The 24,170-nt window shown below is 52.2% G+C and overlaps 2 protein-coding genes across 8 annotated transcripts in view; one reads left to right on the top strand and one right to left on the bottom strand.

The window, feature by feature from the left end:
• Positions 1-13,337, top strand: part of FAM222B (family with sequence similarity 222 member B) — a 64,424-nt gene extending 51,087 nt beyond the window's left edge. For 3 of the 4 annotated variants that reach the window (XM_036836577.1, XM_036836579.1, XM_036836578.1), the window contains exons 2-3: positions 3,246-3,367; positions 10,906-13,337. In XM_036836577.1, coding sequence (XP_036692472.1) covers positions 3,286-3,367; positions 10,906-12,515 — 1,692 coding nt within the window. In that variant the 5' untranslated portion in view covers positions 3,246-3,285 and the 3' untranslated portion in view covers positions 12,516-13,337. Of the gene's footprint in view, positions 1-3,245; positions 3,368-10,905 lie in introns of those variants that run through there. The other variant, XM_036836580.1, reaches the window with a different exon arrangement.
• The window catches only part of TRAF4 (TNF receptor associated factor 4), a 35,768-nt gene extending 12,107 nt beyond the window's left edge, over positions 1-23,661 (bottom strand). The window contains exons 1-9 of one of the 4 annotated variants that reach the window (XM_036836583.1): positions 23,430-23,658; positions 20,400-20,451; positions 19,715-19,819; positions 19,478-19,639; positions 19,227-19,388; positions 18,991-19,146; positions 18,439-18,730; positions 15,337-15,431; positions 13,875-15,237 (exon numbers count right to left, since the gene is read on the bottom strand). In XM_036836583.1, the coding sequence (XP_036692478.1) occupies positions 14,977-15,237; positions 15,337-15,431; positions 18,439-18,730; positions 18,991-19,146; positions 19,227-19,388; positions 19,478-19,639; positions 19,715-19,819; positions 20,400-20,451; positions 23,430-23,572 (1,428 nt within the window). In that variant the 5' untranslated portion in view covers positions 23,573-23,658 and the 3' untranslated portion in view covers positions 13,875-14,976. Of the gene's footprint in view, positions 1-13,874; positions 15,432-17,600; positions 18,731-18,990; positions 19,147-19,226; positions 19,389-19,477; positions 19,640-19,714; positions 19,820-20,399; positions 20,452-23,429 lie in introns of those variants that run through there. The other 3 variants (XM_036836585.1, XM_036836582.1, XM_036836584.1) reach the window with 3 other exon arrangements.
• Between the last annotated feature and the right edge of the window lie 509 nt (positions 23,662-24,170).

Genomic DNA, 24,170 nt, shown 5'->3' with positions numbered 1-24,170 from the left:
GCAGTGCTCGGGCTTCTCATTGTGGTCGGGGGCTTCTCTTGTTGCGGAGTACAGGCTCTTGGCTCGTGGGCTTCAGTAGTTGTGGCTCACGGGCTTTAGAGCTCAGGCTCAGTAGTTGGGGCGCATGAGCTTAGTTGCTCCTGTGCATGTGGGATCTTCCGGGACCAGGGCTCGAACCCGTGTCCCCTGCATTGGCAGAGGGATTCTTAACCACTGCGCCACCAGGGAAGTCCCTCTATTTTTTTTTTATATTAGTTGTATTTATTTATTTTTGGCTGTGTTGGGTCTTCGTTTCTGTGCGAGGGCTTTCTCTAGTTGCGGCAAGCGGGGGCCACTCTTCATCGCGGTGCGCGGGCCTCTCACTATCGTGGCCCCTCTTGTTGGGAGCACAGGCTCCAGATGCGCAGGCTCAGTAGTTGTGGCTCACGGGCCTAGTTGCTCCGCGGCATGTGGGATCTTCCCAGACCAGGGCTCGAACCCATGTCCCCTGCATTAGCAGGCAGATTCTCAACCACTGTGCCACCAGGGAAGCCCCCTGTTCTGCCTCTTGAAATCCAGAGCTGTGACTTGAAAGGCAGTATGTTATAGTCAACTCTTAGGATACACAACTTCCACTCGTCTCTTCTTGGTTGCAAGGCATCAAGATTTACTAGGTATATCAGAGATTACAGTGATCATTCATAGATTGGTTCCTTCCAGAAAGTACAGGGAGAGAGTGTATCTGCAAGAGAGCTGAATGACTGTGTTTTTTGTACCTCCATAGTCACAGTATCTCAGCTTTCCAGGTGAATTACAAAGCCTGGAGGTGGGGGTGTGCTTGGCTCGTTGGAAGAGCTCCAGGGAGACCACTATGGCTGGAAGTAGAGTCAGCAAGAGGGGCAGGGGAGGTTAGAGGATGAGGTCAGAGAGGTAATGATCATGTAACAGATCATGGAAGGCCTTGTGGGCCACGTTAGGATTTTGTATTTTATTCTAAGTGAGATGGCAAGTCATTGGAGATTTTTGAGCTGATATGATTTCCAATTAAAAAAAATAAATTACTCTGGCTGCTATGTGGAGAATAGATTGGGTGATGGGGCAAGGGTGGAACAGAGAGACCATTTGGAAGGCTATTGTAGTAATCCAGGCTAGAGATGATGAGATGACAAGTGAATTTATTGCCTACTTCCAAGAAAGGTTGGGAGACGTAATTAAGAAAACATCACTAGGACTTCTCTGGTGGCGCAGTAGTTAAGAATCTGCCTGCCATCGTAGGGGACACGGGTTCGAGCCCTGGTCCAGGAAGATTCCACATGCCGCGGAGCAACCAAGCCTGTGCGCCACAACTACTGAAGCCCGCGCTCCTGGGGCCCGTGCTCCACAACAAGAGAAGCCACTGCAGTGAGAAGCCCGCACACTGCAACGAAGAGTAGCCCCCGCTCGCCGCAATGAAGACCCAACGCAGGCAGACATACATACATACATACATACCTAAATAAATAAATAAGAAAATGCCACTAAAGCCCCTCACACAGTCCATTTCACAATATTAGGCTCCAGTATTTGTTAATTCTCTTCCTTTCCTTGGAGTTTGCCCTCAGCTATATTAGGACCATAGGGGAGAGGTTATTAAATAGAGATCAGCATTCACAAGGGAAGGGTTGTGAGCAGTACCTCAGTCATTTGACCCTAACAGAAGACTTTTTATTTCTTGAGGCACTGCAGTTGACACACTGTGTTCATACTGTCATCCCACCCACCAGAGACCTGAAAAGACTGAATCTGTGCCGGAACTCTGGGGCAGCTCCATTTTCATTGAGGCATTCACTCTTCAGTTCTTTCTGCACTTGCTATCTTAGACACAGTTTGAGTAGCCTTTTTTACAAAGTATCTTTTCAGCTACCTGGCCTTTCCAGCTGGAGCTCTCTGATACTCATCTTTACAAAGTAGTTTCACATACTTGAGAGGGCCCTCTAAGGGAAAGAAAGAGGTTTTGTGGTCTTTGTTTAACATTTGAGCTTTCCCCCATTCCTCTTTTGTTGTGATCTAAAGCCTTAATATGCCACCTTGATTTCTGGGGTTTGCAGTATGGGAAAGGAATTTAATGTGTTTTAGTACATTATAGTTGTTTGGGAAAAAGCTTGGTCCTTGGTACACAGGGAGCTTGCATTGTTGACAAGGCTTCCTTCCCTACAGAAGGCTACATCAGTGTCTCTGCTTGCTTTGGCTGTATACCTCTTGTTGGAAGACTTCACTGATGAAACCATGCCATCTTGATACAATGTCAGGATTGCCTGCCCAAAGAGGGCTGCTGGCAGCCTACCACCTCCTTGATTTACCCTGGGAGCAAAGCAATTTTTTTCTTTTTTTGGGTTCTGGAGGTCTAATTGTGTGAATGGTAATAAGAAGGTGAATCCCTAGAAATATACAAACAGAGTTTGCTTTAATAGTAGTTAATTTGTCTCTTAGGATGCTTTGTTCCTTCTTTTTAAAAGTAAGTTCAGGTGAAATTCCCTGGCGGTCCAGTGGTTAGGACTCTGCCCTTTCACTGCTGAGGGCCCAGGTTCAATCCCTGGTCAGGGAACTAAGATCCTGCAAGCCATGTGGTGTGGCCAAAAAAAAAAAAAAAAAAAGTTCAGATTACCGGGGTCATAAGTTGGACTTTGGGTGCCTTTGCAACTCATATACTGTACTGTCTCTGGAGATGTCTGACTGCCCCAGCCCCCAGCCAAGGCTGTGAATAGACTGAGCCAGGCCCTATGAGGGCGAGCTCTCTTCAGGAACATTGTTCTGTTTTCAGGGAGAAATCATCTTTTCCTTCACCTCAGTTAGACTGTGCCCTAGCCTTTCTGCTCCTGCCTCAGCTGGGGCACAGATGAAAGCCAGCATGCCGTTTATCTGGCAGCCACATGGGCTTACCCAAAAGCAGTACGGAGAGGCAGTCTACAGGAAATGCAAATGCCAAACGAGTGCATCTATAGCTTGTGAACATAAAGACCTTCAATCGTTTGTGTGGATAGGTATTTTCTAGTTTTTATTTTTCCCACCCAAGCATCTGTGCTGACTGAAATATTTGAGCCATAGTAATAGTTGAGAGCAAATTGTGCTACAGATAAAGACATAGATATATTTTCAACCAACATGCTACTAATTAAATTGTTTATCTGTCTAAACCTGGACCACTGTTGCTCGTATCCGATGTCCCTGATAATCTTCCTTGAGTGAGTTGCCTTGTGTTCCATGACCTTGTTTTTTTGTCATTACAGTGTGAGTGACTGCCTCATGTTGTGTTGATGCTGGTCTGCCATGCTAGCCTGTCTACCAGGGCCAGGTGACCTGTCCTTTCAGCTTCTTTCTCACACGCAGATGAACACTGGACTTCAGAAATGTAAGTAATCTGGATCCCAGGGAAGGATGTGATCCTTTATTTTTTCCCTACATTTGAGCTATACCAGAGGCACATTTGGGGTACACTGACCATGAATTTTGGTACCTCCAAGATATTCTTCAGCACAGACAGCAAGAAAGCAGCTGCAAAACTTGTCAACAATGTGAGACACTTCTCTGATTAGAGAGAGCCTCTTTTTTTTTAATTAATTAATTTAGTTAGTTATTCTGTTTATTTGGCTGTGTTGGGTCTTCATTGCAGCACACAGGATCTTTGTTGCGACGCGCGGGCTCAGTAGTTGCGGTGCGCGGGCTCCAGAGCACGCAGGCTTAGTTGCCTCGTGGCATGTGGAACCTTAGTTCCCCCGACCAGGGATCAAACCTGTGTCCCCTGCGTTGGAAGGCGGATTCTTAACCACTGGACCACCAGGGAAGTCCTGAGAAATCCTCTTAAATACTAGAGTTCCCCAGTGTGTATCATCTTAATTTTAATTGTTGCTGATAGTTATCTGTTAAGCAATAAGGCTGTAAGGAGTTTTACAGGATATATATCAAAGAAGTGTTTCAATTTGAACCCCCATGAGGAACTGAATGAAAAACTCACAGTCCAGATTACTTACTGTATCTCTGAAACAAACTGTATCCACTGTTCTGTTGTTTTGAGCTCTCTGAGCACTCTCTGCCATGGAAATAGACAGTTCCCTTTGGCTTTTCTGTCTGCCTTCTGAGCTGTGGCCCTCAGTTCACAGCAAGTAAAGAAGCTTTCGCTTCCAGAACGGATAAGAAGCTAGCTTGCTCAGTCTCTCTGGGCGTGTTCCTGTTAATATACTTGCTACAAGACGGAGTTTTTGAGAACTGTTAGATTCCTGTCTTACGTTGGCTGGAATTGGGGCTTTATACTTTGTATTTTCCCAGATTCCTACCTTCTATCCCTGTACTACATCATGTGCAAGGAAAAGAGTCTATTCCTGGCTTATTACCATGTACGGCATCTTCAAGTGTAAAAATGGCCCTAAATTTGGAATAGACTTTCCTTTCAGAGCAAAAAGGGAAAATCAATGAGGCATCTAGGCTTACCCCTTAATAGAAAAGGAGCTTCAACACCTTACCTGAATCCTTTATGACAGAGGTTGGCAAACTTTTTCTGTAAAGAGTCAAATAGCAAATATTTTAGGCTTTGTGGATCAGCCCATATGGTCTCTGTTACATGCACTCACCTCAGCTGTCGTAGGGCACAGGCAACCGTAGACAGTATGTAAACAAATGAGTGTGGCTATGCTCCAGTAAAACTTTCTACAAAAGCACAGCAGCTGGGTTTTGGCTTGCAGGCTATAGTTTGCCGCCCCCTGCTCTGTGAGATCATCTTCAGAAGTTAAAAATGGTCTGGCCTCTTGACTTCCTTTCTTTGAGGGAGAGTAAGACTCAGAGCCTGGCTAGTTCTAGAATTTGGCCAGTGAATCCAACTTGCGTAATGACAAAGCTGAAGGTGACAGTCTTCCTTCTGCAGCTGCTTGACAACAGTAGGCCAGCTCTGCTGTCCCAGCTCTTCCCCAGCTTTTCTCTTACTAAATGATAATTGGGTGAGGAAGTTGTCTGGGCTCCTTGGCCACCCAAATCTGCATGCTCACTGCATTGTGACTGGTTCCAGACTTCCAGGCACACAGCTGGGGAGGGAGTGTACTCGGAAGCGTGCAACAAGATAACAAAGAGCAGCTCACCGTCTTCTAGGCGCCTTAGCACACTCTGGCAGCTTCACCCAGAGATGTACTATCAAGGGCTGAACCGTTCGGGAAGAAAGGCAAATTGGCAGCTTTATCTTAGTTGCTGACTTTGGACCTTCACGCCCTTCTCCCCAAAGCAGTCCCCAAGTAGCCTCTGCCAACCACTGTCCCAAATCTCTATTCAGGAATTGAGGTTTCCTTTTTCCCTGGTTTCAGGCTTACCTGTCCGTTTAGGGGACAGTGTATTTGAATCCCTTTGACTCTCTTGTTGCTCTCCTTAACTACACCTAAACTTTTGCAGAGGAGAAAACCCAGTGGTGTTTTTAAGCCCACTTAACTTTCTTCTTTCCTCTCCCAAAATGTGTAAGAAAACAAAAATCCTGGGACTTCCCTGGCCGTCCAGTGGTTAAGACTCCGTGCTTCCAACTGCAGGGGGCATGGGTTCGATCCCTGGTTGGGGAACTAAGATCCTGCAGGCCACACAGTGCGGCCAAAAATTTAAAAAAGAAGAAGAAAATCCTGTCTTGTGACTTACAGCTCTTCGCATTAAGCATTTACCATTAAGGTGAGATGGAGTATAAGCTGTCTCCTTTGGAAACCAGCAGCCAAGGAGCTGCTCAGAGCCCAGGCCTATCAGCTGTAGAGACCTTAAAACCAGTTTTGTAACTGCTATTCAGCCTTTCCCTGCCCTCATCCTAGGGAGGGTCTTAAAAGATGTTCAAAACACGGAACTCCGTATCTGGTAAGGGGATGGGGTACTGATATTTATAGCTTAATATACTTTTTTTTTTTATTGTTAACATCTTTATTGGGGTATAATTGCTTTACAATGTTGTGTTAGTTTCTGCTGTATAACAAGGTGAATCAGCTATATGTATACATATATCCCCATATCCCCTTCCTCTTGCGCCTCCCTCCCCTCCTCCCTATCCCACCCCTCTAGGTGGTCACAAAGCACCGAGCTGATCGCCCTATGCTATGCAGCTGCTTCCCACTAGCTATCTGTTTTACATTTGGTAGTGTATATATGTCAGTGCTACTCTCTCACTTTGTCTCAGCTTACCCTTCCCCCTCCCCATGTCCTCAAGTCCATTCTCTATGTCTGCATCTTTATTCCTGTTCTGCCCCTAGGTTCATCAGAACCATTTTTTTTTTTAAGATTCCATATATATGTGTTAGCATACGGTATTTGTTTTTCTCTTTCTGACTTACTTCACTCTGTATGACAGACTCTAGGTCCATCCACCTCACTACAAATAACTCAGTTTCATTTCTTTTTATGGCTAAGTAATATTCCATTGTATATATGTGCTGCATCTTCTTTATCCATTCACCTGTCGATGGACATTTAGGTTGCTTCTGTGTCCTGGCTGTTGTAAATAGTGCTGCAGTGAACATTGTGGTACATGTCTGTTTTTGAATTATGGTTTTCTCAGGGTATATGCCCAGTAGTGGTGTTGCTGGGTCCTGTGGTAGTTCTATTCTTAGTTTTTTAAGGAACGTCCATACTGTTCTCCATAGTGGCTGTATCAATTTACATTCCCACCAACAGTGCAAGAGGGTGTAGTTTAATATACTTTATATTGTAAGAGTCAGCTCAAGGCAGGGGAGATGGGTCTGGGGTCAGGAGAGGGCATATGTGGCTTCTTGGCCCAACACTGTCAGTCACCTGGCTAATCACTTTTCTCCAGGCTTGAGCTGCCTTATGTACAGAGTCACAGGATTGGTCCCTTAAAACGCCAACATTTTCTCTTCTCCCCTTCCTCTTCTACATGTATAGGATCACATCATCACAATGCATTTTCCAACCTAGAAATATAATTTGCCATAGTTCAGGCTGGATTAAAGGACATCTTGCCTCTGGGTGGGTCCTGCACTTGGTAGAAGACCACAGTTGTGGTTAGGTGGATGCCCTCCTAGCACTTTTCTCGATTGTTATTCCATAATGTCATTTGCGTTGAGAGACCTCAGCCATTTTGGAACTTCGTACTTGCAAATCTATTTTCCTCTGACCCGTCTTCTCCCAATTCCCCAGAAAATGTGTTTTTGAACATTTTTTTCTTCATTAACCCCAAGCATCTGCTCCTACTTTTCCAGCTCACAGTCAGGTATATAAATAGGGTGGCTTGATAAATATTTCTGGGTAGAGTGGTTGAAATGACCAAAGGTCCCTGAGTCCTCACATCATCTTTTAGACAGTTACTGTGACCTCTTTCATTGTAGAGTTTTGGGGCCTAGGGCAAGTATCGAAATTAATTTTTTACTACTTCTCTGTATGCTTATCTGCCCCCTAGTGGAAAGACCTGGAAATGGTGAATTGGCCCAGTGACTGGATAAACTACAGAGAAATATCAGAAACATTAGCTAACATTTGTTGAGTGCTTACCATATGCCAGGCACTATCTTGAATATTTGTATGTATGTTCTCATTCATTCCTCAATAATTCCATATGGGAGACTCTCTTATCTTTCTTTTCGGATGAGAGTGTTTGTCAGTGTCACATTACTATTCAGTGACTGGGCTAGAACTCCCACTTGGGTCAGACTCCAAAGCCTGTATTTGACACACACTGCCTGTGTCTCTCCACAGGTTAGAGGTTCCTGCTGCATAAGCCACCCATGTCTTTTGATCTTCAAAACAGAAGGATAAACAGGGAGGTCCTTGCAGGGAAGCCTGGATTCAGGGAGATGCCCCCAGTTCCTGGAATAGACAGCAGCGCTTTCTCTACTACATGTAATGCTCAGACTCAAGTTCAGGAGGTACTGCAGTTAGGGCTTCCATGGTCAGGTTACTTTGTCCCGTCTGTGGGCAGACTCAGCCAAACCTGCTATCCTTGAATAATAACTATGGACAGTCATAGTTCCTGTTCACAGAGCATTTCCCATTCATTGGATCTCTTGATCTTAGTAATTCTGTGAGGTAGACAGCAGGTATCATCCCTGTTTATAAATGAGGAATGACTGAGAGAGAGACTGAGTAGTCAGATAATAAAGCCAGTGCTCGAATCTGGATCTCTCTTTTTTCTAGCCACAGAGTCCCTGTTCTCTACCCTGCCTTATGTCTCGATTAATGACAGCACTGGTACCAGATATTTAAATAAGTTGCTTACAAAGCTGTAGTATCTGTGTTAGCTGTGCATTTAGAGGAAGATGATGCAGAAGAAAGAAAGGCTTCAGGGTGCCTGTGTGGGGACTGAGATAAAGTACTGAGGAAAACTTGGCTCTTTTTTAAGGGTTGGGCTGAAATCTGGTCCATGAGGTGGGTGGTGTTGGATTCCCAGAATGTGGCCTCTTTCTTGTCCAATATGCTCATCTCATCCTTGAGATTCTTCCTTAACATACTGTAGCCTGTGTCCACCCTTCCCGCCCCTCACCTCACCTCATCACCGCTGTCAGCATCAGTGGAGGCAGCACAGAGAGAGCTAATCGGGTGTAGTGCCCCACCCCACACTTCCGATTGAGGCCAAGCCCTCAATACCTCTGCCTCTGCTAGAAAAACCAGCCTTAGAGTTGATACTGACTTGGAGCAAAGGAGCTCTGTTACTCAGCAAGCCACTGTACCAGTCTCTCCTCCCTGACCTTCAGAGAGAGGAGCCCATCAACATGGAGGAAAGCTCTTCCAACATGGAGGGGCGGACCTTCCTTTCCTGTCTGAACTGAAACCCAGCAGCTTCAGACTCCCATTACTCAGCCGAGTCCCAGTTGTTCAGTCAGACAGTACACTTACCAAGCACTTACTACACGTTTGCTCTGGGTAAGGAAAACACTGAGCTAGGAATGTCACATGTTTTTGATCAGTCACACAAGAGTGCAGTGGCTGACCAGGGCAGCTTCTAATGGAATTCTGGTGCCTTGAGTTTAGGGAAGATGTTTCAGTGATCCCAGACTTTTTTGGTGTCTTCTTGTCCAGGAGAATGTAAAACCGGTCAGAAAATGGCCCCACTTTGTCGAGACTGAAGCCTATTAAGGGTCAGTGGCTTATAAGAAGCCGCAGAACTCTGTTCTCCAGGCTTTGACCTCCTTGCCAGCTAGTGCTACCTAGTAGGTGGGAGACTTCCAGGCCTCTCTGCCTCCCTCTTTTTCCTGCCTTCAGTTGTCACTGTCACATTCATCCTCCTTCTAAATCAGTCCTTCTTCAAATCAGTCATCTTACAAACATTTTGTTTATGGACGGAGCAACTATTCTGTACTCAGTAAATAAAGCAGAACCTTAAATATGTGGGAGTGCCTACTAAGTTCAAGGCATTGTGCCCGTGTTTGAAAGCACAAACCTTTTCCTTTCTGTACCCTTTTTGCTAAGTTCTACCTTGTTGAGCATGGGTCCGGATCCCTCTGCCTCTTCTGGACTTGAGCTTTCTTTTCTTGCTTCCAAGAGCAGCAGTTTCTAAGCAGTTGCTGCCAGCCAACCAGCAATGTCACCTAACGCAGGCAGCTGTGCCCTTTTCCTGCTAGCACACTCACTAGACTACTTCTGTTCCAGTTGATGCCCAGCGACATGACTTTGAATGGGGTCTCCTCTGGGCCAAGCCAGCTGAGGCCACAAGCCAGGCATTTGGCCAGCTCAGTCCTTGGTCTGCCCTGGCTGCCCCCTAGAAGGGGAGGAAGTAGGGAGGGAATCAGCTAGCTGAGCCAAGGCTCCCAGCCAGTCCCCTTTTTTTTCTGCTCTGGGCAGTCTGTGTACTTACTCAGCAAGCCTTTATTAAGCACCTTCTGTGTATACTCAGGGGAGACCCTCCCCAGAGAGAGGGAGAGGGGAGCAGAGACCCTTTGCCAGGAGCCTGGCATCCTTAAAGAGCTCTTGTTCTCAGAACCTTTTCCTTTTTGATGGAAGCACGACATCCGCTGGAGCCCCCTGATGGGAGGCAACTGGAGATGGGAACAAAGAGACTGTTAGCATTAATGAGGCCCATTGAGCGGTGTTTCCGCAGTCTCCAAAGAGGGCAGGTTTTTCCTCTTTCATTTTGGAAAGTGACAGCTCACAAGGGCCGAATACAGACTATTTTTGGCTCTCAGGACTTAAAGATTCTCTGAATCCTTTCTCCTCAGTTCCCTCCCTGCTGCCCTGTCATTATTGTCACCCCCACAAGGAAATAAATAAAGCGTTTTGATCTTCACCCAGTCAGGCTTAGAGTAAGCTGTAAACAAAAGTGAACTTGTGACTTGGGGATGGGGAAGGGATGTTGGCAGCCTACTCCTCTGCCCCTGAAAAAGAAGCATCCTGTCTGCTGCGCCAGGATGCCCACCCAGTCGGCACGGTGCCCCAGCTGCCAAGGCAGAGAGAAAGTTGATGCCTCACTGGCAACTGCAGACTGTAGAGGAGTCGTTCTGGGTACCCTCTTCCCCAGGGTGTCATGGGGCAGGGACTGAGGGGCCCTGACAAACAGCTCTGCTTAGAACCTTCAACCCTCAGGCCAGGATGGGCTGGTAGGAACTTGGAGAGAATTCCATGTGAGAATTGGCCAAGTTCTGGCTCTCTAAGATACAAGACTTTGGAAAGTTGCTCTGCTATTCTGATCTTTAGTGACCTCATTTGTAAAGTGGGAATACCATGATAGTACCTGCCTCCTAAAGCAGTAGCAAGGATTCATTGAGATAGCCTGTCACTCAGCACAAGACCTGGTCCATTAGAAGTACTCACTAAATGTGAGCAGTGCTTGTTTTTGTGGGGGCTGAGGCTGGGTCTCAGTGGAAGACTAGAGGTGACAGCTTAGTTCGCCCTGCCCCTCAGGCCCTCAAATGGGAAATCTAGAAGGGCTGGTTGGCTTGGCACTGATGAGCTCCGTCTCCTTCTTTGCTCTCCTTCCCCTTCTCTCTCTAGGGGACACTACACAGAAAATGAGAACTGCTCACTATCCTACCCCAGCCGAATTGGACGCGTATGCTAAGAAGGTCGCAAACAACCCACTGACTATAAAAATCTTCCCCAACAGTGTGAAGGTTCCCCAGCGGAAACACGTTCGTCGTACTGTGAACGGCCTCGACACATCAGCCCAGCGCTACAGCCCTTACCCGACTCAGGCTGCCACCAAGGCAGGCCTGCTTGCCATTGTCAAAGTGCCAGCCAAAAGCATACTCAAGGACTTTGACGGCACCCGAGCCCGGTTGCTCCCTGAGGCCATCATGAACCCCCCAGTGGCGCCCTATGCTACTGTGGCACCCAGCACTTTAGCCCACCCCCAGGCCCAGGCTCTGGCCCGCCAGCAGGCCCTGCAGCATGCACAGACCCTGGCCCATGCCCCTCCCCAGACGCTGCAGCACCCTCAGGGTATCCCGCCACCCCCGGCGCTGTCCCACCCTCAGAGCCTCCAGCAGCCTCAGGGCCTGGGCCACCCTCAGCCCATGGCGCAAACCCAGGGCTTGGTCCACCCTCAGGCCCTGTCTCACCAGGGTCTCCAGCACCTCCCCACTCCCTTGCTGCACGGAGGCCGGAAGATGCCAGACTCAGACGCCCCCCCGAATGTGACCGTGTCTACCTCAACTATCCCCCTTTCCATGGCGGCCACCCTGCAGCACAGCCAGCCCCCGGACCTGAGCAGCATCGTGCACCAGATCAACCAGTTTTGCCAGACGAGGGCAGGCATCAGCACTACCTCAGTGTGTGAGGGCCAGATCGCCAACCCCAGCCCCATTAGTCGCAGTCTGCTCATCAATGCAAGCACTCGGGTGTCGACCCACGGCGTCCCCACATCAATGCCTTCATGTGTGGTCAATCCCATGGAGCACACCCACGCGGCCGCAGCCGCATTGCCCGCTGCAGGCCCTGTCAACCTGCCCACGGGCATCTCTCGAGCCCCCACTGGCTACCCTAGCGACCTCAAGCCAGTCGCCTGGAACCAGCACCAGCTGGCCCACCTACAGCAGATGTGCAGTGAGGCCGGCGGGACGCCGGCCCCTGGCCTGACAGGCAAGCATGCGGCAGGACGCGAGTTGGCAGGGCCTGGCTTTGTGGGCAAGGCCCCTGCCTACCCGCAGGAACTCTGCCTGGCGCAGGCTTTCCATCTGAAGCCACCCCTGGAGAAGCCAACCCCATCCCCACCAGTCAACGGCCTGGCAGCCCCACTGGCCTACCCCAATGGTCACTACTTCCAGCCCCTGTGGAACAACATTCTGCCCACTCCCAATAGCGACAGCTCGGGGTCTCAGGACCTCGCCATGCCGTTCCACAGTGGGCAGCCTGCGGGCGCACCACTCGACTGCGCGGCGGCAGCGGCTGGGGCCCACTACCGGGCAGGGACCGGGGGCGGTCCGGTGGCAAGTCAGAACAGCTTGGTGCAGACACTGGATTACCTAAGCGGGGACTTCCCGCAGGCCTGCTTCCGCGACCAGAGCCTGGCCGTGCTGAGCAAGGCCCACCGAGCCCCTGGCAGCCGAGCCCCCGATCCCACAGATAGTCGAAATCTTCATATTCAGCACCCTGGGTATAGATAGGTAGCCCTGGTGCCCTCCACAAGCTACACATCATACATCACCCTCCTAGGTTTAGTCTTACTTTTGAGTAATTGAATAGTTTCAAAGTTTCACTGCTCCAACGTGATCATTCTTAGATGTCTAAGAAAGGGAGTTTCGTGGGATCTAATTGAGGACACAGGGGCATCCTCTTTGCTCTCATCTTCCCCTCCACCAGCCCCAGCAACTTTTGGGTTTATGTTGGGACCTAATCCCAACTTCAGGCTTTTGTCTCTAATGCCTGCCTATCAGTGCAGTTCTTCCCCCCCGGCCATTTCCTACCAGCCCCCTTTTGTCTATTCCTGCACCTCTCACTGTTTCTCTTTGGACTGAGGTGTGGGCTAAGGGAAGGGCCCCCTAGGTCAGGTAGCTGTCAGTGCCCAGCCACCTAAGCTAGGTCTCTCCCTGTCTGTCTCTCTCTCTGGGACTAAGAAGCCAGACCTCCCAAGTGCTCTGAAAGCCAATTCCTTGTTTACCCAAAGACCTCAAATCAAAACTGACCCAGTCTGCATCTCCTCCCAGCCCTTCTCCTTTCCTCGAGGCTTTGTTTTACATCTGCATTGACCCCAGAGCCACTGCACTTGTCCTTGCCACACTCCTCAACGGCATCCTGCACGCACGTGGCCATAGCCTTGAGACCGAGGGGAAAAAAACCTGTGTTTGGATTGATACCTTGGTTCCTGACTCCCTTTCCATCCCTAGAGAAATGCCGAGACCGTCCGGCACACCCAAGACCTTTCTCGCTGCCGTCTCTCTCCTACGTCATCTGCTGCCCTCATCCCCCACGCCCCCCTCAAAAAAAAACCGCAAAACAAAAAGTCTTTCTTGAGGGATTAGGTAGTAGGTATGGGATGATCACATTGGAGTTTGGAATTAAAAACACTGAAAAAAGTTAAAGTGCATTTGGTTCTCTTCTACACTGGCTAAGAATATTGCTCTACGCTGTAAGTTTTAAACGTCCTGTTTCTGTATGAATGTAGTGTGGGTTTGAGTAGCAATGTGTGTGAACGGCCCCACAGGTGCATTCACTGTCTAGTCACCTTTCGCAGCCCCTCAGTTTAACGAAGAAGAAAACACAAAGCCTTAAGCTCTTAGAATTCTCCTTTACCAAATGAGCATGGTTCTAACAGCTGGAGATGGGCCTCTCTTGGAAACAGCCCCTTCTGCCCCTCGCCCTTTCTTCACCCACTCCATGCTCCAAGTCTCATTCCCAGGTGACAGTTAGTTGGCTAGAAATTTAAAACTTTTCTGTAACTTTAAACTTAGATTATGTTTTGTTGTAATGTTTTGCACCCTTCTGTTAAAGATGCATAGTTGGGCTCTTTTTTTTTTTTTTTTTTAAAACCAAGTAAGCCCTACCCTTTCCTCTTGTCTCTGGGGAATGTGAGCTGATGTTCTTATTTAAGATTTGGGGTTTTGTTTACTATATTGTCTGCTGTTCTTTAGCCAGAAATTCTCTAGTGATCTGAAGCAATGTGACTGAAGACCAGTTTTTAAATTATGTGTTGGCAAGTTGCCTTATATTTAAAAAGAGAAAAAAGAAAAAAATGCCTGATTGTGTTATGCCAAATGATAGCAACATGAAGTCCTAACTCATTGTTCCCAATGGTTTTCCTGCCGTCTGTGAACACTGGCACCTCCCTGTCCTGAGCCCCCAGGAGCACCTGCAGCTTCTGGTGCGATGCCTTCTCCCTGTGTGTTGGCCACCATCTCACCCAGGGGCCCCTTCCAGTTCTCGCTTCTGAATGAACACCATTGTCTCACCTTATCCCTTGCTTGATCTCCAAACCAGATATTTTTTGCGGTAATTTTTTCCAATGCCTCTCCCCAAAAGGTGAGCTGCCATTTTAGGAAACTGGATCAGACACCAACTTGGGGGCTTAAAGTCAAACCTCAAACCCATCTCTTCCTGTGTAGGGGTGCAAGCCTCTGAAGCTCTCACTCCCACCCCTAGTCTGCATGGAAAATGTACTGTGACCCCCTGCCCCCCACCTACCCTTGCCTTTGGTGTGAGATGTTTCCTAGTTCACCCTGAGCCCCTCTCCCCCTCTGCCAGCCAACCCCCAACCAGCAATAAGGGTCCAAGCCAGGGCCTCCTATCCGCACCCCCTGCCTCCATTCCACACTGCCCCTAGAAGATACCTGGATCCCCACACTGCCCACATACTGTAGCATTCATTCTCCATCTCCCTCATCTTCTCACCTGTGGTGGTTTATGGGTGTGATGGGGTTTTTAAGATTATTATAAACCAGTAAAATGAAAAAACTCACCTTTGATCTTGTCCTATTCGTTTAATGCTGTCAGTGTTTGAGGTGATCTTTCGTAACGGTTTTTAATATGTCTTATTAAGAGAAGTAATTTCTCATTTTTAAGGGGATCCCTATAGTATTTGTCCCCGTCAGAAGCCCTCCCACTCCATTATCCCAGACCAGGTGTGTTCAGTCAGCCCCTGGAGGGCACCTGGCTCACCGGCCCTCCCCCTAGGCAGGGCTGCAGGGGGCTTGGTGGGATTTGGTGGTTAAGAATGGTTCGCTGCCCTTCACTGTTGGTCCAGTTCAATGTAATGCCACTTTCACTCCAAGGACTGTCCGTCACTGAAAAACGGGGATCCGGTTTGCTAATAAGCCAGCTTAAGACTAAACGACCCTTCCCCCTACCCCACAGCCTTCTCCAACCTTCTCGAACATTTTGGAATTTGAGGACCTCTGGCAGGTGGAAGTAATAGGTGGTGTGATAGGTGGTTTCCTTCCCCCCACCCCACAAACTTCTCCAACCTTCTCGAACATTTTGGAATTTGAGGACTTCTGGCAGGTGGAAGTGATCTGTAGCATGAGAAGTGGCCCTCTTGGTGGTTTGAATCTTCTTAAGGGTTGAGTACTGATGGGAGAACTTTTTGTCTGCAGGGGAAAAAAAAAAATCCAAAAGAGCTATTTACGTCCTCTCCTCCCTCTCCTCCCCCTTCTCCTGCGTTTGGGTCTGGGCTAAGATGTGATGGAGGGAAGGAAAGATCCCACAGGTTGTGGGACTCAGTGAAGGTGGAATCAGATGGTTAGGTGGCGGCTCGAGTTGAAAGCACCCTCCTGAGCATGCCCTTTTCTGTGGGGTGCCCTTTTGTGAAGGTGCTTTGCCTCCTTTACTCCTCATCATCCCATCCCTGTGAAAGAAAGCCCTCTTCTGCCTGTGTCAAATGAGACCTGCAGTCAGCCTAGGGTCACAGGGCTAGACAGAGCAGATGGTTGAGTTGAGCCCAGCTCATGCTGTGAGGCAAAATCTGGCCTGAGTTCCACAAGCAGTTATGACTGCCTGCAAAGGCACTGGATGAGGGTTAGGCCTGGGTATGGGGTCAATCGCAATATCCACTGCAGGCAACTGAAGGCGGCACCAGCCTTCTTTGTGAACCTACCGCCTGGAATGGTGCAGTGGCACAGTGCTGCCAGCAGAGGGAGCCCAAGCTTGATCCAGGGGGGTCTGGCTTCTCTTGGAAGGCTTCTGCAGAAGAGTGGTTCTACCTGTTGCTGCGTGAAGCCCGTGCTTAGGTGAAGGCATTTCCCCTGCTAGAGCCCATGGTCTTCTCTACCAGCTTCCAGGCTTCACAGTACCAAGACAGTTTAGATGAAAGAGCCATCTTTACTTTCTCAGCAAGGCAGCCAGGGCTTCATCTCTCCCTAGATCAGTGAATTTGACCTTTTGAAGGCTAAGTTGGTTAGTTCCCCAGGCTGGCTGTCTCAGGTTCAGACCTTTCCTATCACCTTCTGATAAGGGCTCTTTTCACCTGAGTCTCTGGGAAGTAGAAAAGGCAGGCTACAGCCCTTGAACCTTCTCCATACTAAACAATACTTCCCATACACTGGGCCTCTTCTCAGGGCCAGGCAAGAGTAAGGCACTTTATGCTGATGAGTTAATCTTTATGAATCCAGCAGGACTACTTTAATTTTACCAGTGAGAGTAAGGATGCCCCATGTAGCTAAGTAACTTGCCAAAAAAGCAAGCACATCAAGGATCCAAAACCAAATCTACTGCCAAAATTAAAGGAAGCTAATCTTCTAGTGACTGTTGGAGCTTAAAACAGAATCCAGTGACAGGGGGGAAAAAAAAATCCAGGCCCTGCCCCAAACTAGCTGAAAGATCACTGAAGTCAGTTCACTCCTCTGTTCCTATTTCACCAGTCAAATGTGGATCATCACAGGTACCCATTGAGGCCTGTATGAAAAGTAAGTATGGATGAGAAAATTTGAAGGCTCCTGTGCACAGTTTAGGAGTCCCTGGGTGTGGGCTGGGCTTTGGAGTTAGACTAACATTCATAAAGCACTCACAGACATCCCTCAGTATCCACAGGGAATTGGTTTAAGAATCGCCAGCGGATACAGAAATTCACCAAGTCCCTGATATAAAATAGCATAGGATTTGCATGTAACCTATATACATCCTCTGGTATACTTTAATCTCTAGATTACTTATAATACCTAATACAATGTAATACTATGTAGATTTGCCCATGAGTGGCCAAAAACTTTTGCTTTTTGTAACTTTCTGGAACTTTCCCCAAGTATTTCCAATTCACTGTTGATTGAATTCGAGGATGTGGAACCCACAGATACAAAGGACCGACTATTTTTACTGGGAGCATGCATTGTCTTCACCACAGCCCACTAAGATAGGTCCTTTGATTAAAAGCTATTTCACTTGACTTGTATTAAAAGAAATAATGCATATAAAGTGCTTACCAGTGTCTGCCACATCAAAAGTACTCAATAAATGGTAGCTATTATCATTAGACCAAGAAAGACCTGCCTACAGCACGGGCACTAGTCCTTGGTGGGGTATCGATCAGAGACTCTAAACCTTGTAAGACGTCCAGAGCCTGCACCTCTCTCCTCTAACCACTAGAGGGCAGCAGCAGGCAAATGTCCTCCACACAAAGCCTAGTGCAGTCCCTCTGTCTTCCACCAGAGGGCGATCCAGCAGTGCAGCTGGATCCTGGGGCCAGAGCAGTTGCAGTCCCTGACTGGTCCCTTGACTTCACAATTGGGCCCTAAGCAACCCAGATGAGTCAGGCTGGAACCAAGTTAATAAATACAAGTCAGGATTTATTAAAAATCAGGGCTCCCCTGCTGTGCCCTTCTGGCACTAAGTAAATAAATAACCAGAGGGGACACAGCTGGGGAAAGGAGACATCAGATCTCAAGACAGATTCTTTAACTACCCCTCAGTTTCCCAACTCCCCCTCCCCCCTATGGCTCTTGGGACATAGCACCAGCAGGCACCTCAGTCCCTGGAAGAGTGTGGCCGGCACCAAGGCATGTCTGCCCTGATCCCAGGCAACAGGCCCCGGGATCGCTTGTTTCCAAGCCCTTGTTGACCCCAAGACCTGCTCTTCCCAGAGGCCAGGGCTGAAGCACCAAAAGGAGGCACCTGAGGGCGGTAGGGAAGGAGGGAGGGGGAACAGGGTAGCAGAACCTAGGCAGCAGAAGCAGCTGTAAGGGGGTCCGGCCCCCTCTCCAGGCTCAGCCTGCCTGATGGAAGTCATTTCCCACCCCCCTTTTTCCTATAGCTGGGTCTGCTCTCAGCTGAGGATCTTTCGGGGCAATTCAACAGAGGCACGGATGAAGACTGCATCATCCCGCACATAGTTTCGCTTGCGGATATCCTGGTGGGAGATGAACTTGGGGTAACCAAACCCCAGAGAACTCTCATCCAGGGAGCCCCGCCAAGTGCCTGGTTTTTGGAAATTCTTCCAGTTTGGGTCAGGGTGAAAGGTCTCAGTGACATGCTGTGGCTTAGCCAGCCCAGGGTCGCTCTGATCCAGCAGGGAGAAGGTGACGCGGCGGGCAAAGGGCCACTCAAGGAGATTGTCAAAGGCACCTGGCAGCACGCGAATGTAGAGCGAGAGATGTGTGCCCTCACCACTGCCATTGCCATTGAGGAATGCAGACACCTGCAGCTTGTAGCCATACTTATGCGTGTAGAAGGCGGGGCTGAAGCACTCGAGGTTGGGCTTGGCTTTGGCCTCCTGTAGCCGTCGCCCGTAACTGCCAATCTTCCAGATGAGCACGCCATCACTGCCCACGGACAGCTCCTCCAGCTCTCGTCGCAGCTCCTGCAGCTCTTGCCGTTGCCGGCTCACCAGGGCACACATCATGGCCAGATGTGGCTTCACGCTCTCCTCCACGTGCCGTGCCATTGCCAGCTTAGGGCACTGTTGGCAAAGCCCCAGGCCATGGGGGAAGAGAGGAGAGTTAGTCGGGGCAAGTTCAGGGGAGAGGGGAGGAGCAGGTACAGGGTGGTGGGCACCCAGCTCTGAATGAGGAAGGTAGGGGGCACTAGGAGGCGGCTGGAGCTGGCTGGCAGGGGAAGGGCTGAGGCTTCAGAGCAGCACAGCAGGGACCACTAAGGGCCTATATCTGAGGTTTCAAGGACCAAGAAGAGAGCTGACAGGAAGGAAGAGAGGCATCTCACCCTGTGCTTGCAGCCGGAGTCTTTGAATGGGCACAGCACCAGGGCAGTGCTACAGCTGTCCTTGAGGTGGCCCGGCAGATCCTCCCGAGCCATGGTGCCCACGCCACACTGGTTGGGGCACGGCACAGGCAGCCTCGGGCACTGGTACTGGTGGCTCTAGGGCCGCAGAGAGAAGCAGTCAGTAGCCTGACTCCCTGCTACCTGCCCCGCGGCCCACAGCTCAGGAAGGGCCTCACCTGGATGGTGTCAAAGACAAACTCCTTGGTGCAGTAAGTGCAAGGCTGGGTGCGCTTGGGGCACTCAGAGGTGGCATGCTGGGCCAGGAGCCGCCGCATCATGCGGGCACCACACTTGTTCTCACAGTACACACTCTCTTGCGGGCACACACCTTCATGGCTCTGTGGAAACGCCAGAGGGGCTGAGTTAAGGGATCCCTGGGCCACCAGGTGCCCCACTCTCCCTCCACCCTCAGCCAGGCCCCACCCACCTCAAAGGCCTCCCCGCTGAAGTCACAGCCACAGAACTCGCACTTGAGTCGCCGCTTGGGGCAGTCATGCTGCAGGTGCGCGGGCAGATCCCGGCGGCTCAGCTTGGCGGGGCAGCGGTTGGGGCAGGGGACAACGTTGAAGCTGCAGGTATTCAGGTGGCCCTGGTGGGAGGGGCCGCAGTTAGTGCCTGCCCAGGGAGGGGCAGTCCCCCCACCCCGGCCCCTTCAGAGCCTCACCTGTAGGTGGCGAAGTGGCCCACTCCAGCGGCAGCCCTCCTCACTGTGGATGCAGCGGATAGGCAGGCCCAGTACCTGTACCTCCAGCTCTGGGTCTGGGTAGATCTGGGGGCAAGGAGGTGGGGAACTGGTCAGGGTTAGAGCCTGCTACAGTCCCCAGTTCCCACCTCCTCCACCCCAGATAGCTTAGCTCTCTACCTTAGAGCCAGTAACAGCCCCTTGGTGGAAATTCTCCTCTGTGCCCAGGGATAAAGAGCGCAGCAGGTGGTCTCTGCTCCAACACTAGATTCCAGGGTCCCCAACACGCTAGCCCAGGACGCTCCCTTCGGAGCAGCAGCCAATCAGCCTGCTCAGCCCCAGGCAGCCTCCACACCCTTTGCTTCCTTCCTCCTGGTACAGGGGTCCTGGCCCTCAGCCACAGGGCTGGCCAGCCACCCAAACGGGAGGGGACACTTCTAGTGGGCACAGAGCAGCTCTGTACACCCCCACAGGCTGGGCATTGTGCCTGCCCTACAGGGCAGACTCGGGCCTCATCTGCAAACTGGCCTGGTGGGAGGGAACAGGCCACCTTCGTAGGGGTGCGCGATTCCGCAGCACCGGGTTGACACTGGCCCCGAGCCCACTGGCTGCAGCAGCTCCAGCCTCCACCGAGGGCAAGAGCCTGTACCTGGCACGGTGGACTCACCTTGGCATAGTCCAGAGGAAGTTGATCCTCAGGGCACTTGAAGACTCCTTCACTGTGAAGGAGGAGGGGACAGGGTCAAGGCGCCATACTATGGGAAGAGAGATCCCTGGGCCCCATCCCCTCAGCCAGGGTAGCCTCCTTCCCTCACCAGACTGGTTCCCAGGCAGCCCTACCGGAGAGGGCAAGTAGAGGCCTGAGGGTACCCACTTCTACAGGACCCCCAAAGATCCCAGCTCCTGTCCCGGGGAGGGTGGATTTGGGCCCAGTGGAGGCAGAGGCAGCTGCTTCAGACAGCATTTGGCCAACAGGTGGCAGCTGGCACCCCTCCCCCAGGATGGCAGCTGGAGGGCGAAAGGAACAGGCTGCCCAGCCACCCAGCCCCCAGGTTACTTTTCATTGGCTGGGCTGAAAGCTGTTGGGGGAAGGTGCACACGGATGGGCTGAGGTTAAGAGCCAGGGCTGCCCAGCCCCTGTGAGGGTGCCCAGCCAAGAACCCAGGGCAAAGGTCAGCTTGGGGCCACCTTACCCCAACTCTCCCCTCCTCCTATGTGGGTGTGTCTTCTAAAGCAAAGAGGAGGAAAGGCTCGCTCCAAGGGACTGTGTTTACACTCCCACCCAGTTCTCACAAACTGCCTGAGAAGGGGCTCAGTGTCCCCATTTTGCAGATGAAAGAACTGAGGCTCATGGGTGAACTGACTATGTCTGTCTGATTCCACAGCTCAGATAGTTTCTACTACCCTGTACACAGAAGAGAGGCTAGTCCAAGAAAAACTGTCCAGGCAAGCACAGCCAAGACTCTGGTCACTGCACGGCAGGCATCTGAAGCCTGCTGACCCTGTCCGCTGCTCTCCCTCTCCTCCACCAATCCCACACCAGGCTGTTAGCACTCAAGGAACCTGTGGCATGCCTCCTTCTGCTAACATGGCCTTGCTGACCCTAGCCAGGACCAGACACGCATGCCTGGCGCGGCCTAGGCAGGGCAAGGGCTCACCCAGCAGGACTGAAGACCCTCAGGCATGGCATTTCTGGCAAGTCTGAGTCAGGTAGGTGGGAGGCAGGCAAGGATGAAGGCGGAAGCAGAGGCTACATGGCAGCCCTGTCCATGAGGGCACTTTGCAGGACGTGGGCAGTCCATGCCCCAGGTGCTCAAAGGATTTCTAGCACCCACCTCCTCCCCCTGGCCCCACGACTACTACTGGGCATGCTGCCAATGCCAAGAATAATACATGCCCAGGCACTGAGGAGGTATGCCCATGCCCACAGGGTAACCAGGCTTCCTGGACCAACCTGAGTAACAGCGCTGGCAGGAGAAGGGAAAGAGGGGTGGGCCGTGGGGGAGGGGGTCTGCTTGGCTGCTTCAGGAATGTGCTGACTTAGTGATTTTGGAGTCAGGGAGGGGACTGAGGCAAGTCCCCAGGCTTCAGGCAGAAGATTAGCCTGGGCAGCTTGGGGCCCAGCCAGGACAAAGGTTCCCCTAGGGCTATGGACACCCTAGCTGGTAGGGTGGGAGGGGCAGGGCCTGTCCCACCATCCCTTCCCTCCGGGGCCTCAGCGTCAGAGTTCAGGCGCCAGCCGAGGTGGGGAGGCAAGGGCAGACACTGCTCCAGGCCAGCAGTGGAGGCCCAGGCCCAGGGGAGAAGACAGGATGGGGGAAGGGGCTGTGGGAGAGGAAGAGGGGATTTCCGGGAGGGGGAGGGGAGAAGCAGCAGAGAGGGACAGAAGAGGGAAACAGGCCTGACAGCCCCCTCCCCCGTTCCTTCCCCGAGGCAGTCAGGGTGGGTCAGCTGAGGAGGGGGGAGGCTCAGCTGGCCTCATCTGGAAGCCAGAGGGCCGGGGAAGAGCACGGGAGAAGACAATGGGGCTGTGTGTAGGTAGGGGAGTGTGTGTACACTGAAGGGAGGAGGGAGGCGGGTGAGGGAAGAGGAGGGGGCAGCACAGCAGCTTGTGCAGGAGCATATGTGAGGGCAGGACCGGCCCAGGCTGCGGGGAACCGAAAACAAAGGGCCTGCTGAGATTTCCGCCGGGCAAGGGGCTGCGGGGGACGGAGGGACGGAATCCCAGGGGTGCTCTCCCAGCCTGCGTGCGCCCCACGAACCCTCAGCAAACAGCCTCCTGACACAGGGCACTGGCTGACCCAGCCTTCCCCGGTGCTCTCGGCCCACGACCTCCCCACGAGACGGGGCTCCCTCTTCTTGCCTCCCCACACCCCAGAATGAGCAGCTCCCAGCGTGGACAGGAGACTCAGGACACCACAGGGCGCCCAGAACTCAACGAGTGCCCAAGAGCCCAGAGAAGACCTGGGTCGGAAGAGGGCAGGGGGCGTTCAGTCACACCCAGGGTGCGACCCCCTCCCTCACGACTTCTAGATCACTCGCGGTACTCAGGACCCCCAGGGGCAGGGAGGGACACCCAACGGGTTCCTGTTTCAGGGGAGATCGGGAGCGTCGCGGTCCTCCCTCTATCGTGCGACCACAAGCAGGCCGGGCTTACACCCGTTAAGCCTTTAGGTAATTGTGCGACCGTGGGCAAATCGCAGCCTTTCTTTGAATCTGAATCTCGTTTCCTCATCTGTGAAATGGGAGAACAATAGCTGCCGTTCTCGGAACGTCCGAAGACTCAGAAGAGCTTAGATGGGTGAAAACTCCGGAGGCTTAAGGTGCTGCGCGGGGCAGAGGGTTTTGTCCTCCTCTTCCCAGAAGGATTCAAAGTTCAAGGGTGAGGCCGTTCTGGCTCTCAGGTGAGGGGGAAGGGCCGGCCACGGATCAGGAAGGGCGTCTTTTCCCACCTCCACCCTGCGGGAAGGCACGGAATTCTTCCCACCTGGCGCGTGGCACGCGGGACCCTACGGATCAGTGCGTGGGGTCCTCCCTCGGGGCCTGACGTCACCGCCGCCCTGTGACGTCACGGTGGGCGCTCCTGAGGTCACGGGGCCGCGGCGCAGACAAAGGCCCGGCGTGCCTCCGGCCTGGGTCCTCCCCCGGCGGCGTCTCCCACCCCCACCCGCCGTCCCCCGCTCCCGCCGGGCCGCACCTGAGGAACTCCTGCAGGCAGGTGTCGCAGAAGCGGTGGCCGCAGGTAGAAACCTGCACGGGCTCGCGCATGGGCTTCCCGCACAGCGGGCACAGCAGCCGACGCTTGGGCTTCTCCAAGAACTTGTAGTCAAAGCCGGGCATGGCGGGCGGGCACGGGCAAGCGGGGCCGGGTTCGCGGCGGCCCCACAGCCCGCGCCTCGCTCCGGCCGCGCTCCCGGCTGCGGGCGGCGCCGACTGGCAGCCGCGGCCTGCGCCCAGCCCTTGAGCCCGCCCGCCGGAAGAGGGGGCGGGGCCGTGCCCGCGCGGTCCTAGTGTCCGCTCCGCCGGGCTCCCCACCCACCCGGCCGTCCCGCGGCTTCGGGGTTCTGCACAGACAGGCTCTCCCCCTCCAGGAAGCAGGGTCTCCTCTTTATGCTCGGGAACAGAGGTCGAGGCCCCGCTACTCCCCGGGGGTGGGGTGGGGTGGGGGGGAGCTCTGATGCTGGATGGGGCGGAGAGCCTCGGGGGACGGGCAGCGCCACAAAGATTCGCTTCTCCGGAGTCAACAGCTCGGCCTCGGGGGCCACGTGTCGCCCAGGGGCCCGGGGCTCCAGCTTCCAGGTGCTAGGCAGCTGAAGGCTGGCAACCAGATCCGGGGAGCCCAGCTGGGTGGGGAGGCCGGGCTGGGAACTGGGCCAGAGGAACCTCGTCCCGGGCCTCAGGCTGCGCCCACATTCCTCTCTCCACCGCGGCCCTGCAG

This window comes from Balaenoptera musculus, chromosome 20 (assembly GCF_009873245.2).
Source record: "Balaenoptera musculus isolate JJ_BM4_2016_0621 chromosome 20, mBalMus1.pri.v3, whole genome shotgun sequence".
Taxonomy (NCBI): domain Eukaryota; kingdom Metazoa; phylum Chordata; class Mammalia; order Artiodactyla; family Balaenopteridae; genus Balaenoptera; species Balaenoptera musculus.
This window is presented reverse-complemented; position numbering and strand designations above follow the sequence as displayed.